This window comes from Telmatherina bonti (assembly GCF_933228915.1).
Source record: "Telmatherina bonti genome assembly, chromosome: 12".
NCBI lineage: Eukaryota > Metazoa > Chordata > Actinopteri > Atheriniformes > Telmatherinidae > Telmatherina > Telmatherina bonti.
The window spans coordinates 13,632,997-13,650,714 of record NC_136610.1 but is presented as its reverse complement, the minus strand read 5'-3'; the positions used below and the strand labels follow the sequence as shown (position 1 = coordinate 13,650,714).

The window sequence follows — 17,718 nt, the reverse complement described above, 5'->3', positions numbered from 1 at the left end:
AAGTTCCCTGCTTCACATGAGATCATATTTCCTCAATCCATGGCCATGTTTTTGTTCATCATTACACTAGCTGACCCCCCAGAGCCCTCATTTAGCCCTGCCGTTTTAAGTTTCCATTCACCTGCACGGGAAAATGCTCAGTCTAGCTTGTCTGATGTGCTCAAGTCAAGCAAGCCATTATCAGTGATCCAAATGCACTGCCAGGGAGGTCTGCAAGCACTTTGGAAAGATTCCACTTGTTTGGACTGCAAATCCAGAGTGAGGAAAGCTGGGACAGCTTACTTAGGAAACAGGTACTTGCAAAGTCATCTTTGGCATGCAGGTCAAGAGGCAAAGGGGTTTGAAAAATCCTGTCTTTACTTAAGACTTTTTTTTAAAATTTATTTATTAGCCTGAAGCAAAACCAGCCTTAGAATAATCAGGAGTTCTGCACTGCACTCATTCAAGCTAAGGTCAAATTAAGACTTACTTAAAACACCCTTCAATTATATGAAACACTGTAGAGTCTGTACCACAGCCTCCGAAAGAAAATTAAGTTCATAAAAAAATGTGGTACAGGCTTGCCACATACCAAAGGGCATCACCTGGAGACAGAGGAGGCTAGCTGGGATTGTTCACTGGGCTACTTAGCTGTAGCTTCCAAGGTGTTACAGATACAGACATGGTACACCTGTAATTTGCCTGGCTGTCAGACTGCATGATGTTAAATTACAGTATTCAGCAGGGATTATGGTCTTCAACTCATCTAAAGTAAGGCTCAATATGCAGCCTCGCAGACGACAACTCGTACAAGAATATGGACATAATCAGCCTGTCTGTGTAGACTAATTTACAGAAAAAGAAGAGGAAGCAAATTAAATGTGTCATCCTTGCTCCTGTTTAACTAGAATTGCGACACAGTGACAATCAATATTTATTACATAACATTTGTCACATGTGCTCTTTGGTTTACTGCTGCATAATTTAGTTTCTGGTTAAGGCCACAGCATGGTCAGAACACGCTAGAATTGGTTTTCAAGGCTCGTGGTCTATTATATAAAGTCTTTTAATTTTCCGGCGGAAGAGTGCCTTGGAGCTCGGTCCCATTTCAGTGCTTAAAAATTATTCTTGGCATGTATTCTCTTATAAAATATTCAAATTCATCTGTTGGCTTTGTACAAATTCATTTCTAAATGTCCAAAATGATGCTGCAAAATCTCATTTACCTTACTGGAGAGTCATTAAGCAGAGCCATTTGTGCGTCTCTTTGGGGAGCATTCCAAAGCTTAGAAGAAATAAACTTTCATCGCTGCTTTATGGCTGTGCTTGTGTTGTCAGTCAGCCAGGAGATCTCATAGTCCCTCCCGAGTGGTCTCACATTTGACCAAAAAGAAAGTATGCAAAATGGTGGGGGCATCCAGTGTAATGTTAAGAGTTTTGTTGACCTTTCTGCGGAGGGATTGCTTTTGCTTGTGTCAGATTCACCCGTGGGCATCTACACAAAGGACTGCTATGAGAGGTGGAGGAGGTCGCACGCTTTAAGACAGGGCTGCTCTTTTCATTTGTGATCACTGGTGGTAAATCACTGTCTCTTTGGCCTGTTCAGTACAGAAAGCTCCATTCACGGCAGTCAGAGTGGAGGTGGAAGATGTGGTTCAGGCCCTTGCTAAGGTGGGCTACGCTCCCCCCAAAGAGACACAAATACAGGAAACAAAAACACAGACCCACCCCAGAGCCATGCAATTTCCTGAAAATGTAGCTTTTATTCTAGAAAAGCTGTGAAATTTGTATGACTTCTCCATGATTACTTTCTAAATTCAGGGGCAAATGCCTCACAGGACGAGTATCCTCTTAGAGCAACCACACACCCTTGTAACATTCCTCAGACTGAGCCAGGAAAATAGCCACATTAATTAAAGCTGTGATTCATAACGAAGAGGGGCTTTTATGTGTGGTTTTGCGTGCATGTGTAAGACCATCTTGCTGGTTTTTGGCTGGTGGGCTTTATACGCACCAGCCAAATGGCCCTTCTCACCAAGAAGAAAACCAAAGAAAAACCTGGGAAAAATTTAAATAATGATGTATTTTATAATAGATCAAGTTAAGTTGTGGCAAAGCAAGAATGCAGTTTGAGGAGAGCTATTATATTTCACATCTCAGCTAGAGCCTGATATTGTATTAATAGAATGACAGGCACTGCATATTCTAAGTCCTTCCTCAACTCCTGCTGATGTTCTTTTCAAATCCTGCAGCAAATCTTGTACAATATTTTGCTTTGTGCTTCCTTTAAACTAAGCCCTATCATTGTAATCTGCCTTTGTATTCAATGATTTGTTATTAGATGCTTCCAGTCACAAGGAGACACACAAGCAGAAGTTCATTGAGATTATCTGAACAAAGGTTTTGTAAAAATCATGATCTTTGGTTTTGTAATTTTTTTGGTCAAAAATATTTACAGTATATAGGGCCTATATTTTTTTCAATTTTAAATGTTTATACGTTTATGCCAGGCGGAGAAGAAGTTACCACCTTTCTCAGAGGGCAGAATGTTTCTCTTCGGCAGCAACGTGATGTCATATCTGTTTTGGAAAACACAAACAGAAGACACAGAATGGTGGCCAACCCTCCCCCAGCACATTTTGCTTTGAAGGGAAAAACAGAGCTGGACATGTTGAAAGCTGTTTGTAAACTCTGATGTGCTGTGGTAAGACGACTAATGTTACCGCCCACCTAGCAAGACACCATCCTCATGGTGTGTTCAGACCAAACGCGACGCTCAAAACGCTGAACGCTCGGCGCTGGTCACTAAACTGCCACTTTTGTGTCCGACGCCCAAAAAGCTCCTGACGCGTTTGCCGCTTGTCTGGAGCGAGCAGCAAACGTGGCAGAAAAGAGGGGGAAAGGCGGAGCCTTCCTTCCAGTCAGTCTGAATGATGGTGGATTCAGTAGAGAGAGCGACATGACTTTAATTTAATAAATAAAGCTAGAGAACGTTGTCGTAGGGCAACGATAGTCCGTGTTAATGCAACAAGAGCTGCACTCAGCAGACAGCTGATTGGAAGTAACTACTTCTGTGTGGAGGCAGCACACGAATGCTGAAACTTATTCTACCAAGAAAAAAAGGTAGGTGTTAGAGATGACATAATATGTTCTATGAATGAGGGGGGAAAAAAGTACCAACAAAATTTTAAATATGAGAAAACAGCTGATTCCAGGCTATAGTTTTAACTTTATCAGCAACGCAGAATTACAGTCCATTTTTGATAATGTCGAGACATTTTGACATGCCAAAGGATGAACAGAGGTGTTATAATGAAGTCTGCATTCCAGTCGGTGGAGTTTCTGCTTTTATGCATGTTTTACAATTAACACCACCACACAGTTGTAAAAAATAAATGTAATCCTGACTGACAAGCTCTACAGTCCCACCATATATTTCTAAGCAGTTCTGGAAATAGCGACATGTTGAAGTGACAATACAAGTTAGTAACAGCAAAATTTACAAGGAAGTAAGTATTCGGATTAAAAATCTAACCAGGGTAAAAATGTTTCATGTCAATTAGAAGATTCTGATCACACTCAGTCAGTTGTACATCAATGGAAGGTAGTAGAATACTTGTTGGACAAAAGCAGAACAGATTGCTTAAAATACTAAAAGAACTTAAAATTATTAAGCGAGAATAAACTGAATGAGGTTAGATGTGAACGAATAGACACATTCGGCAGTGTTTGTTTACACTGAAAACCAGTTACTTCTCCTCCAGGTTTTTCTACAAAACTGATATTTCTGAACATGAAAATCCTTGTGATGCATTTAACACACAACATAATTGGAATAACCTTTGTAATGTCAATATAAAGATTTATATGAAATTATAACCTGCTGGAAAAAAAGAAAACTGTGCATCTACTATATAGCAGGTCTTTACCAATCTGCTGTAACGTCATGACACATTTTCAAATGGAATCAGGTTTTCTTCACTTGTGCAGTTATTTAAATAAAACAAGTTTTATTTGAGTTACAAAAATATGAAATGCTGGAAATACAAGATTTACTTCTGTAAAATGGAGATGTCTAAAAGTTAACGTCAGCTGGTGTGTGACTAGATAGTTAATCATTTTCAACATCTCTGTAGATCTGTCTCCTTGCTATGGCTGAGGGCTTACATATACTTAGTACTTGAGAAACAGGCTTTCAAAGAATGAATCAAACAGAATGGCACTGATGGTAGCCATTATGCACCAGTGATGCCTCTACATGAGATCACAAAATAGTGGTTGATCAAAAACCCTCAGGGGATGATCATCAGAATAAGGAGTAATTATTTTAGTAGGACCGTATGCAATGTGATTACTTTTACAGCCAAAAATAAAAACACAACAGTCATAAAATAACTCTTAAAATAAGCTGATACTAAAATCTTTTTTTTTTAATCCAAGAGCAGGCACATTAAAACTTTCATGTGATTCAAGAATCATAATTTACCTTTACAAAGAAAAAGATCAAGTATGGCAGACTGCATTATGCCAATTTAAAGAAACAATTGACTGAGTGGCTATTTCCATTTTAATCTAACCCGACCCCATCTCTAGCCTCCACCCATCCTGCTTTCCCTTCTGCCAGAGGTCCTGTGAAATTGGCACAGATTCTATTCAGCTCCCAAACAAAATCGCTGCCTTAGTGTTTCCACTCTACTACCCCTACCCATAGCCATAGCCTTACAGCTGCACGGGTGGTCGGGGAGGGGTGAGGGTTTACAGGTCAGCAGCCACATGGGGCATAAAGAATAACCACCACTACAGACAGAATCATCCTCAGTCTTTAGTGCGACTAACATCTTGAGAATGAAACTTCAGTCAGAGTCAAAGATAATGCATGTGGCCTGAAGTTAATCAAACATGATTAGCCATATAATATAAGTCAGCCGGAGGGATACGGTGCAAAATACTTGTATTGCTCCTTAAAAACAGACCAGCCTTTGTTTGCAAGGCATTAGTGGAACGGATGCGAGTGAGGCATTCTGCTGCAGAAGTCAGCATGCCTCCGTCTTCCTGTTCAGTCTCAGAGGTGTTGAAAACTTCCAAAAGTACATTCCACTCACAGATAGACACAAGGAATAGCAGTCCAACATGGAATGAGGGATTCAGACAGATGCTCCTAAGAAACAATTCCTGTCATACATATTTAAGCACAAATTTGAAGAAAAGAAAAAAGTTAAACCTAAAAAATGTTCAAAAACTTCATCTCGGGCACCTCAAAAGACTTGGCCAGCGCTTGAATATTCTTCAAAATGACATTATGGTTACAGGTCAGTCCTTAAATCTTACGGACACAATATTCACATGACCACAAAGTTAACGCCGCCGCAGGCCAGATTATACAGGGAAACCCACAAAACCTCCACCCCAGACAAAGTAGGCCAGCTCTTATAAAAGAGGGGTTGGCTTTGCAGAGAGCATGGAGGTTTCTTGGCAGGTCATGGTCATCTCCAAGTTGTAAACAATACAGAGGGTATTTTTAGGTGACACTTGGCCTCAATTTGATACTCATACGTCTTTTGGTCTATTATAAGTTCTGTGCTGCATAGATATGAAGGACTCACACTGTCATATTCATAACGCATATAAACCATAAAGGAGACATGTTGAATAGCTGTGTTTGTCTGTACAAACTCAACAGGGGAGACAAGAAATATCTCAGAAATTTCAAACTAATTGTAAAAGGCTGAATCTACATTAAACCAAAAGCTGAATAAGAGCCTTAGTGGCACAGAACAGTTAAGGCTTATAGTTGTGTAAAAGCATCCTAATGTTAAAAATAACAAAACAAAACACTAGATGCATTTCCAATACACCTAGAAGTGGTAAAAAAATAAACATCACAGTAAAAAAAAACAACAAAAAACTGCTAATGGAAACATCCACATTTCGAATAGTCTCAAATATCGCTAAAAAGGCTTTATGCTATCATTAGGTGGTTTTTCAATACATAAATATATCGCAAGAAGTGAAATAAAAACACTTTTGTTGCATTTACGTGTCCACTACAAATCCCAAGTGTTCGTCAAAACTTATGAATTTCACTTTTATTTTGCGTAAATGTAATAGAAATGTAGCTACTAAAATAAGGAAAGAAATGTTTCTAAAATAACATGTTGAAAAGAACACAGTGACATCAGTCAGTTTAAAATCAAAGAAAATGTATGCTTCTGTATTTTATGTAGGGATCTCATTCCTGATATGTGTATTTGGCTCTCCATGCACTTTCAAAAGGAGAACTGTTTTTTAAACCAATTATAATCAGTCTGATAAAAGCTTGGGCCAAAATCAAAGAAAAAAACAAAAGATGCAAAAGGGAATGAGCCAGTCCTCTCAGGAAAAAAAAAAGAAGAGAAGATGATTGCTGTTTTATCAGCTCTCCCTTTTAACCATGTCAAAAACAAAGAGAACAGACAGCTCGTGGCTGCAAACTTCAGACAAACATAAAAAGCAAGCAGGCAGTCGCAGGACCTGCTCAGGCTCTGAACATTAGAGATAAACATTTCCCATTAGCATCTACTTCTGTAGCATACAAGCTCACGTATTCCCCTGCTGACTCCTCTGTCAACTTTATTTTCAACACAAATAAGATTTTGTGATTCATATCTATCGTTTGCGCCAGACTCAGCAGACAGCATAGTCAAAGCATAAACCAGAAAGAAATGATCCAATGAAAAGTATTGCCAAAAAGGAATCCAACAGAAAACTTCTTCAAACCGCGCTGCCTGTGGGCTTAACGTGTTGTTATGTGCTGATATCCGCTACAGTCCCGTACTGATCCACAAACCACCACAGGCACCTACATAGAAGCTTTGATGTTCGAGAAAAAGCAGGGTGGGCCTGACCATTTCACAATGACAAAGGAGGGTTTGTTAGATGCATGATGCCCACGGATGACTCAAAGTGAGTTTCCCCCCCCCCACCATATTCCCACTGCCACCATCAGCAGCACGCATCATCCAAGCTGCACTTACCCCACAGTCTGACACACACATTACAACTTCACTTTAATCCACAAATCTGGACCACATCAACCTTCTTTCAAATGATTTTGTTTAAATCAAGTAAAAACATAGCAATTATTTATAAAAGGAGTAAAGTTACTTAGCACCAAAAGAAAGAAAGAAAATTCCCATCATCTGGTACTGTGACTTTGCAAATACAACTCTTTGTTAATGTGTACTTTGTCTTATTACTACAGGAATACAGACGTCCTGACTGAATGTGTTAAAATAAACTCAAACCTGCATAATAAAGGTCCCTAATGCTGCTTCTGTGCAACTCCATAGAGCCCAACAGCTTTTATTTTGGTAGTGTTTGCATTATTCTTACATGACAGGCAACAACAGGGAGGTAAAGAAGAAGAGAAAGGAATACAGCTGCTTTCTATGGTAAAATATGTCAGTGTTTGATTCAACAAAAAGGATAACTGTGACACTGAGAAAACAGTACTTCATTGTAACATCTATATTAGAGTATGAATATGAAAATGTCATTTTGGAGACAATGTGGAGCAGAGATATGGGCACTGCATCATTTACAGACGAAAAAAAAGATTTGAGGTGTTTACCTCGAGAGTAACCTTATGTATCTCCCAAGTAAAAAGCAATAGGACTGCACAAACTACCGAGATGTTACATTATTATATAACAGTAAACAGGTGAGTTTAGGAAAAGCTCCTACATTAAGTGGTTTCGGAAGGTAGCAAAGGTACCCACAGAAATGAGCCTTCGGAAGAGAGTCTCTCCCACACAGTGAGACTCTTCATTAATGTTATGCCAGCTCATCACCACAGAGTGGGCTGCTGCTCTGACAAGGGGATAATAGCAGCTGGTTTGGCACAATTACAACAGAACAAGGAAATGCCGCAGCTCATAGAGGTCCACAGTGGTGACCCGGTTCTCTTCAGTCATTCTGAGTCTTTAATATCCGCACAGCTCAAAACGCTGTCACAGGAAAAAAAAGAAAAAACCCTAGCTGTGAGCTTTGTAGCTGCATTTTGAATTAAATGTATCATGTTAGAAAAAAAAAAAGCCACAGAGCTGAAAGCAGTATGGAGCCATACCAATAAGAGCAAATAATGTCTCCTATATTAAACTGCCAAATTCATACTAAAAGGATGGTAACGCGATATTTGGAAGTGACGCATTGATTAAAAGCTTTCTAAAGCTGACTGGAAACCAGTGATATTATTTGAGAAAAGCTGGACAACTCACCTGTGAAGAGTTTGGTGATGGCCTTGTTCTGTCGTCGTGCGGAGCAGATAAGTAGCAGCCAGGGTGGCAGGAACTCGTGCTGACTGGCCAGGAGCTCAGCGATAGTCCTCGGTGAACCATGAGAAGACCTCTGCTCTCCTTCACCAAGATGACAGCCTTCATCAATAGAGTCTACAAGCAGGAAGAGTGACTGTTGAGGGGGCTTCACACTCAGGAGGGGCAAGAGGACACATCTGAGGGACAAAAGTTGAGACAAAGAATGGGAAAACATTACAAATTTGCATCTCTTATTGTTTTATAAAATTAACAGAACTTTTTGGTACTTGTTATCTTTCGGTCTTGCAGTCATTTAAAACCCTTTCACACTGAATAATCTGTTAAAACATTTTATAATAAAGTCTCTTACACATCCTTGTACCTGTGAAAGTGGCGGCGGGGGCAACAGTGCATGTGTGATATCATCAATTAGAGATTTTAGAGTGCATAAAGTGCACAAAAACAGTGTTCATAGTTTTCTCATGGCATCATGTCCTACAACCATATAGTTGCATACATGTTTAGACACAGTAGCATGTAAAACATATCACAAATGGGTGAAAGGAAGTAAATCCCTTTTCTACATGTTGCTGCTTTCTGAAAAATCCCTGGTATACATGTGAAAGTTAAATTGCCTTATTTGTAACGAGCAAAGCTCTTACGAGTGGGAGAAAAATGGGACTCCATTAGAAGATGCCTATATGTCTGATGTCAGAAACTACAAAAATACAGAAAACTATACATCCTTATCAAGAAAGAAAGTGCTAGTGAATGAGATTAATGACAAAATCCTGACCCTGTGTTTGCATGTTGAGACATCCTTAAAAGCTTCAGAAATTATGACCATTTACAGTAAAATGTACTGGAAATAAGCCTGACCTGTCAAATTTCCTATTGAAAGAGGAAAATTCATACATGACAGGAACATGTTCGCACACCAACTGACTATCTAGAAAACAGTGACGTGTGAAAGAGCCTTCAAGTTTATTTTTGATTAGCAACTAAAACGATAATAACATAACATGTCAATTATACAAATTACTTTTTGAGGATTTTTTTTTTCCAATTTTGCTTTTGAGTTTAGAAAGCTTAATTATGAAGTTAGCTGTCAGCTTGCTAGTTATCTTGAGAAGTTGGTTATGTAAATGTTATGTGGAGCAATGTGGCTTCCCCGCTAACTGGAATTGAAGAAATTTAAAATAAAAAAAAAAATGCTAAGCAAGGAAACTTTTGAGTAATATTTTTGGGCTCAGACCAAGAATAAACTATAGATTCAACTGTGGTGAAACTCTTCTGCAACATGAACACACCGTCGAGTGAGATGCCCTGAGAAGGGAAGGATATGGTTTATGGAAAAGTAACTGATTTCTGGGAAATCAGGAAGAAAGTGAGCAGTTCTTGGCAGAACGGGGCTCAGTTACAAATCTGATTTGATAGAAGAGCAGCACAACAAGTTTTGATTTGCTGAAGTCAATCAGTACTTAATTTTCACTAAATAGCATGTAGCACTGAAGCGAAACTTGACAAAAGGTATTCTTAGCAATGCTTGCTGAAGGAGCTCCAGAGACAAGGAAGTAGCATTAGCATAAAATAGCCAGGGCCGCACTTAATATATCTTTTTAAATGTTTAGATAATTATCAAAAGATCAATAAGATTGGAAATGCTTTATTTCGAGACGTGTTTTTCTATATCATTTACCACTAATCTGAAAACACAGTCACACTCTGACCAATGACAAGGGAGTGACTGACGTGTGTGTCAAGCCTCTGCGGACCAACACAGTCTATGGCGGTTAGGCCATAACCAACCTGACCCAGACGGCCGGCGAGTATAAACTGGCCGTAACAGCCAGATCCTGCAACACACAGGAAAGCAAATCAAAGCAAAACAAGCAGCAATACTCAGATGTGGTGTAACTTTGTTTCTATTCCACGTAAATGTGTTCCTGATCTGCTGTTGTGGTTCAGCTATAATTCTTTATATAAAAGTAATGATATATAACATAACTAGATGTATCCATGGCAATAAAGACGAGTGTTGGAAATGTGTGTTTCTTATGTGTGTATGTGTGTGCAACGTTAGTGTATGGGAAGCGCAGGGCTAATAGTTTTTTCTTTGCTGTGTTTTTATAATGTGTACAGTACTTTGTGTTACATTTTACTGTAGGAAAGGTGCTTTATAAATAAAGTTTGATGAGAATATTGAGGCATCTTTACAACTTACCAATCATAGCATTTAAAACTGCAGTTAATTGAAGAATTGAGTAATCCTGACATATCAAGTTACAATGAGAAAATTAGGAGAACTAGTCTTTGTTCATAAGGCTCAATTGAAGGAGAGTGGGTGTTTAAACAAACCTCCATCCAACCCATAATGGAACCATTAAAAAGCCCACAGCCAGTGATCACAACTCAAAGAAGCATCCACAGGAGATGCAATCATTATGTTTCAGTGAGCTTTGCCTAAGAGCTACCAAACTAAACATGCTATATAGTTTTCTCAGTCAAAGCTTAACAAATCTCCTTCCAATATTAATATTAATGCCTGAACAAGAACATCCAGTAAAACCAGCCCTGTGGCATTCAGGGACAAAGCAAACATGATCTGAAGCATCACATCAATACTCAACTGAGCACAACAATTTAAGCACCACATTAACCTTTTATCTGCATACAGATGCAAGCTAGATGTGTAACCTACTCGCTTCAGTGCTAATATGCATCTTCAAACATCCATGCTCACTGAAGCAAGACACCAACAAATTTCCCCTATTTTAATTCCTGTGGAGTATTGTTTCTGCTGTCAAGATCTCTGTTCCAGTCCGACTGCCACCAACAGTTTGAAGCCAGCCATGAGAAATTAGTTAAGCAAAGTGCCATTTCCCAAGACTCATACAATTACTTCCAGCTCAACTAGCTGTGATAAAGAATCTGGGGGTTTCATGTTGGTGACATTTTAATCTGGGTCCAAGTTAATTAAACATTCATAAAAAGAACAGAAAAAAATGAATTCCTTGACATTAAAACTTGTTCTGAGAGTCAATGTAGCTGAAAGGCATTTAAGGCTCTTCGTGGGTAGCTGTCGCAGGGATAAATATCTGCCACCCTACGGATGATGGAACACTCTCTTTAACTACCACTCACCTTTAATGGAACCAATGTTGCTTGTAAGCTGTGAAATAAAATAAAAAAATAAAAAAAAAGCTAAAATACCCATTTAACAAGACTTCTTTCCACTGCTCATCAGTCCATCACTCACCCCGCAGCTAAAGCCATTCCCTGAGATCTGACTCCAAGTTAATTATCATCAAGCTGGTGGAAGCAGAAATGGTGAGCGCAGAGGCATGCTGAGGTACTTCCTGCTTGAATCAATGCAGAAAATTATGTCACATACCAAACAGCTCCAGTAACATTTATACTGTGTATTATCTGGGCTTATTTACTCATATTTGCAACAATGCTCAATATGCTCGAGCCAAAGTCTCATTTGGAGCATCACTGACCTGGAAACTTTGTAGAAATGTGTCAAATCAAAGCACACGTTGCTTTACGCATTGTATTTTTTGACATTTAATTTACCTGCAATTATTACTTTTATTAATCTTTCTGTCAATTTCCTTTATTGAGGAAATTGTTCCCAGCACAAACATAGCTAGATGAGAAATGTCATTTCTAAAATGAAGATGTCTGCCAGCCACTGAAGGATGAATATTCCAAACCACCAGCCTATTGATAAAATATTTACCAGCAGTAAAATATTTCCACACATTTTTAAGAGCTATTTGTCCTAATCATTTAGTTTTTCTGATACAAAGAGCTAAAATCCTTACTACAACATGCAGTTGTAGTGGTGGCGTTGTCTGGACGCGCTGACGTTGCGGTAACGTATTGTGTCATTTCCTGTTTCCCTAGCGTGTGTCACTGCGGATTGCTACGAGCCGTTGGCTCCTTTAACTTCTTTCTAACTTCTATCTATTGTTAACCAACCACTCACTTTAGCGCACAATATCTTCCCAAACCACTGTTCTATATATTGCATTTATTTTTGGGATCTTTGGCTTTCTGTTTACTGACTTAAACAGCTCAAGCACTCGGTTTTAGCATGGCTGCTAGCTCTCTTCCCACACCCCCGGTCCCCTGCCTTTTCTTGCTCGGTGTGTCTGATGTTTAGCTACTCCTCCGCCTCCTTTAGTGATAACGGTAGGTGTATTAAGTGTAGCAGCTTGGCAGCCTTGGAGGCGAGGCTCTGTGAGTTAGAAGCCCAGCTCCGCACTCAGTTAGGGAAGCAGTTAGTCAGCAAGCCCCCATTAGCCAGTGCGGAGCTACCAGCCAGGGCAGCCATCCCGAGCTGTCCCTCAGCAGTTCCCGCGCAGCCGGGAGCCGAGGCGGGCTGGACGACGGTCAGGCGGAAGCGTAGCCCCAAACCAAAACCCACTGGCCACCACTGACCTGTTCACGTTTCTAACAGATTTTCCCCGCTCGGTGACACACCCGCTGAGGCAGAAACCCTAATTATAGGTAGTTCCATAGTCAGAAACGTGGCTCTAGAGACACCGGGGACCATAGTCAAATGCATTCCTGGGGCCAGAGCGGGCGACGTCGAATCGTATTTGAAACTGCTGGCTAAGGCTAAACGTAAATACCGTAAGATTGTAATTCACGTAGGCGGTAACGACACCCGGTTACACCAATCGGAGGTCACTAAAATTAATGTTGCTTCGGTGTGTAACTTTGCCAAGAGCATGTCGGACTCCGTAGTTTTCTCTGGTCCCTTGCCAAATTTAATCAGCGATGACATGTTTAGCCGCATGTCATCCTTCAACCGCTGGTTGTCTAGGTGGTGTCCCGATAACAACGTGGGTTTTATAGATAATTGGAGCGCTTTTTGGGGAAAGCCTGGTCTTATTAGGAGAGATGGCATCCATCCCACGTTGGATGGAGCCGCTCTCTTATCTCGCAATATGGACTCTTTTATTAGTCAGCTAAATTGACAACTCAGGGTTGGGACCAGGAGGCAGAATTGTAGTCCTACACACTTTTCTGCAGCTTCCCACCTGCCGCCGCCCACCCAAAACCCCATTCCGACCTTATACAACTTCCCAGCAGTAAGAATTAAACAACACAAAAACACTTCTGGGGTTAATCGTGAAAACCTCAAAAATAAAAACAATGGATCTAATAAAATCTGAAAATAAGACAATAAAGTGTGGCCTACTGAATATTAGATCCCTCCCAAATAAGTCTTTATTAGTCAGTGACTTGATAGGTGATCACCACATTGATTTATTCTGTCTTACGGAAACCTGGTTACAGCAAGAGGATTATGTTAGTATTAATGAAGCTACGCCAGCTAACTATTTAAACTTTCACATTCCTAGAACTACAGGCAGAGGAGGAGGTGTTGCAGCTATTTTTAAGTCAGAATTTTTAATTAATCCTAAGCACAAAACTAACTATAAATCCTTTGAATTCCTGACATTAAATTTATCTCATCCAAAATGGAATTCAGAGAAACCGCTCCTTTTAGCATTAGTGTATCGCCCACCTGGACCTTACTCCGAGTTTCTGACCGAATTCTCTGATCTCTTGTCTGAGTTAGTGCTGACTACTGATAAGATCATTGTACTAGGTGATTTTAATATTCATGTTGACATTGAAAATGATAGTTTAAACATTTCCTTTAGCTCTATTCTAAACTCAATTGGGTTTTCACAAAATGTCAATGGAGCCACTCACTCTCATGGTCACACTCTTGATCTTGTTCTAACATATGGTATTGAGACTGATAAGCTCAAAGTATTTCCTCAAAACCCTGTCTTGTCCGATCACTTCTTGTTAACCTTTGAATTCACTTTATTTGATTACTCACTGACCAAAAATAAATTCTACTATAGTAGATGTTTATCAGACAATAATATTACAAAATTTAAACAATCAATTGAATCAATTTTTTCACATCTACCATGTGTTAGCATGACTGAGAGTCCCCCTTTAAGCCTTACTCCTGCTCAGATTGATCAACATGCTGATACTATAACAGCTTCAATGCGTACAACCTTGGATAATGTTGCTCCCCTAAAGAAGAAGAAATTAGGTAAGATTATGAAGGCTCCCTGGTTTAATTCCCAGCTTCAAGCTCTAAAACAGGCATCAAGGCGTTTGGAAAACAGATGGCGTTCATCAGGACTAGAGGAGTCTCACTTAACCTGGAAAGAAAGTTTAATCGTATACAAAAAAGCCTTACGTACGGCAAGAACAGCTTATTATTCATCATTGATAGAGGAAAACAAAAACAACCCTCGGTTTCTTTTCAGCACTGTAGCAAGGCTTACTAGGAGCCGGAGCGCTGTGGAGCCATGTATTCCTTTCTCACTTAGCTGTGATGATTTCATGTATTTTTTCAGGAATAAAATTGACACTATTAGAGATCAAATTCACAATACTCTTCCTTCTACCTATAATGTTGAGCCTGTTGTGGTCTCCGAAGCATCCTTAGAACCAGGATCTGACTTGTGTCTAAATAGTTTCTGTCCTGTCCAACCCTCTGAATTAACTAAAATAATAGCTTCATCTAAACCATCCACCTGTATCTTAGACCCTCTCCCAACGAGCCTCTTTTAAGGACATTTTCCCTTTAATTAATACATCACTACTAAATCTTATCAATATGTCTTTAGTGACAGGATATGTACCACAATCATTTAAAACTGCTGTAATCAAGCCTTTACTTAAAAAGCAATCTCTGGATCCAGAGGTGATAGCAAATTATAGACCTATATCTAACCTCCCGTTTATGTCCAAAATTCTGGAGAAAATAGTTTCAGCTCAGCTACATGCCCACCTGAGCAGAAATAATTTATGCGAGGAGTTTCAGTCAGGATTTAGAGCTCATCATAGTACTGAGACAGCATTGGTGAAAGTTACTAATGACCTTCTTATGGCCTCAGACAAAGGACTTGTGTCCGTACTTATCTTGCTTGATCTTAGTGCTGCATTTGATACAGTCGATCATAACATTCTGTTACAAAGACTAGAACAGGTGATTGGAATTACAGGTACAGCGTTAAGCTGGTTTAAATCATATTTATCTGATAGACTTCAGTTTGTTCATGTAAATGACAAGTCCTCCTCCCAAACTACAGTAAGTCATGGAGTTCCTCAAGGTTCTGTACTTGGACCAATACTCTTCACGCTATATATGCTCCCTTTAGGCAAAATTATTAGACAGCATGGAATAAACTTTCATTGTTATGCAGATGATACTCAACTATACTTATCCTTTAAACCAGATGAAACAAATCAGCCCAATAGGCTACAAAATTGTCTCATAGACATAAAGACTTGGATGTCTAGAAATTTTCTCCTCTTAAACTCAGATAAGACTGAAGTAATTCTCGTTGGATCTGAAAAACTCAGAGCTAAATTTTCCAGTTTTGTAATGAACCTGGATGGCATTACTTTAGCTTCCAGTGCTACAGTGAGAAACCTTGGAGTCATATTTGACCCTGACCTGTCCTTTGGCCCACATATTAAGCAGGTTACTAAAACAGCCTTCTTTCATTTACGTAATATAGCCAAAATTAGGGACATTCTGTCTCGGAGTTATGCAGAAAAACTGGTTCACGCTTTTGTTACTTCGAGACTAGATTACTGTAACTCTCTATTACTGGGCTGTCCTAAATATGCCCTGAAAAGCCTTCAGCTGATCCAGAATTCTGCAGCCAGAGTCCTGACCAGAACCAGCATGAGAGATCATATTTCTCCAGTTTTAGCCTCTCTTCACTGGCTGCCTGTTGAATCTAGAATAGAATTTAAAATCCTTCTCCTTACATATAAAGCCCTCCACAACCAGGCACCACTATATATCAAAGACCTCATAGTTCCTTATATACCAAGCAGAGTACTTCGTTCGCAGACTGCAGGCTTACTTGTGGTTCCTAGAGTCTCAAAGAGCCGAGCAGGAGGCAGAGCCTTTGGTTATCAGGCCCCTCTCTTATGGAATAAGCTCCCAGTTAGTGTTAGGGAAGCAGACACCCTCCCCACCTTTAAGACTAGGCTGAAGACTTATCTTTTTGATAAGTCCTATAGCTAGGGATGGTTAGCATCCCTTAGTTATGCTGCTATAGGTTTAGACTGCTGAGGGACATTTCCTGATACACTGAGCTTCTTTCTTTTTCTCTTTATCCTTTCTTTTACCCCCCCCCCCATAACAGTGTTGCATCATTAACATGTATGTCTCCTGTCTCAGCAGGTCTCCCTGGCCGGGAGTAGCAGTTCCTGTTGTCTGTTGTCTTTCTGTCCTCTTCCCCCCACACAGCAGAGGCAGATGGCTGCCTGTCCTGAGCCGGGTTCTGCCGGAGGTTTCCTTCCTGTTAAAATGGAGTTTTTTCCTTCCCACTGTTGCCAGTGTGCTTGCTCAGGATGGGAGATTGAGTTGGACTCAACTCAATCTGTTGGTTTCCTTATATAGGCTGTTATGAATTGGCCTTCATTATGTTTTCCCCTCTGTCTGTAAAGCGTCTTGAGATGGCATTGCCGTGATTTGACGCTATATAAATAAAGTTGAATTGAATTGAATTGAAATTGAAAGTAAATCACATTTCAGATAGCAGAATTTAAGGTCGATTGCTGATCTTTATGTACAGACTTTGCAAGTAATCTTTTCACCATTAAAAATGAACACGAAAATGATGCCAGCTTCCACAAATTTCCAGCTGTATTGAAAACGTTCTCCAAATAAATTCTGAACTCTCAGCAGGAAAGAAAAAGCACCATTACGGTCTTTTAACCTCCTGACTCCACTACATTGCTGGAGCTTTCAGCAACACAGTCAATCACCCCTTCTTACGGCTGCAGCCTACACAGAACCTGCAGCGCCATCTGGGAGTCCTGCCAAAAGGAATGTCCATCCAAAGGGGTGACTGTGTGTGAGAGTGAATAGTTGCATCTGAGGCCATGTTGCCTACTGAGACAATCAAATCCACAGTGACAGCAAGTGGGCAAAACAAAGAGCCATTCTCCGCTCACAATTCAGCTACTTTCAGGCTGTCAAACAGTCAAAAGACAAGGATTTGAGACAAAGAAAACTCAGCAGGGTATGGGACATGGAGGCTAAATAAGCACAGGAAAAGCCGATTTAGTTTGCCTGGCAAACCTTCTGCATACCTGGGCCAGAAAACAAAGGCTACACACACACACACACACACACACACACACACACACACACACACACACACACACACACACACACACAGGTTCTACACTTGTGAATTACCAGTAATTAGTAGTTCTTACTCAAGTCCTTAACATATGCCAAAGTTGATGCCAATTGCTATTTAGTACAAAAAAATGGGGGAAGGGTTATTTTAGACACATTAATACACTCACCATCTGTCCTGCTGCGTACGGGAGTGCAGCAGCCGCGGCTGCGACCACAATGAGCAAAGTG

The 17,718-nt window shown here is 40.0% G+C and overlaps 1 protein-coding gene across 2 annotated transcripts in view; it reads right to left on the bottom strand.

Moving 5' to 3' along the window:
- The window catches only part of ankrd50 (ankyrin repeat domain 50), a 42,052-nt gene that overhangs the window by 11,384 nt on the left and 12,950 nt on the right, over positions 1–17,718 (bottom strand). For both annotated transcript variants that reach the window (XM_079249549.1, XM_079249550.1), the window contains exon 3: positions 8,235–8,467. In XM_079249549.1, the coding sequence (XP_079105675.1) occupies positions 8,235–8,467 (233 nt within the window). The remainder of the gene's footprint in view (positions 1–8,234; positions 8,468–17,718) is intronic.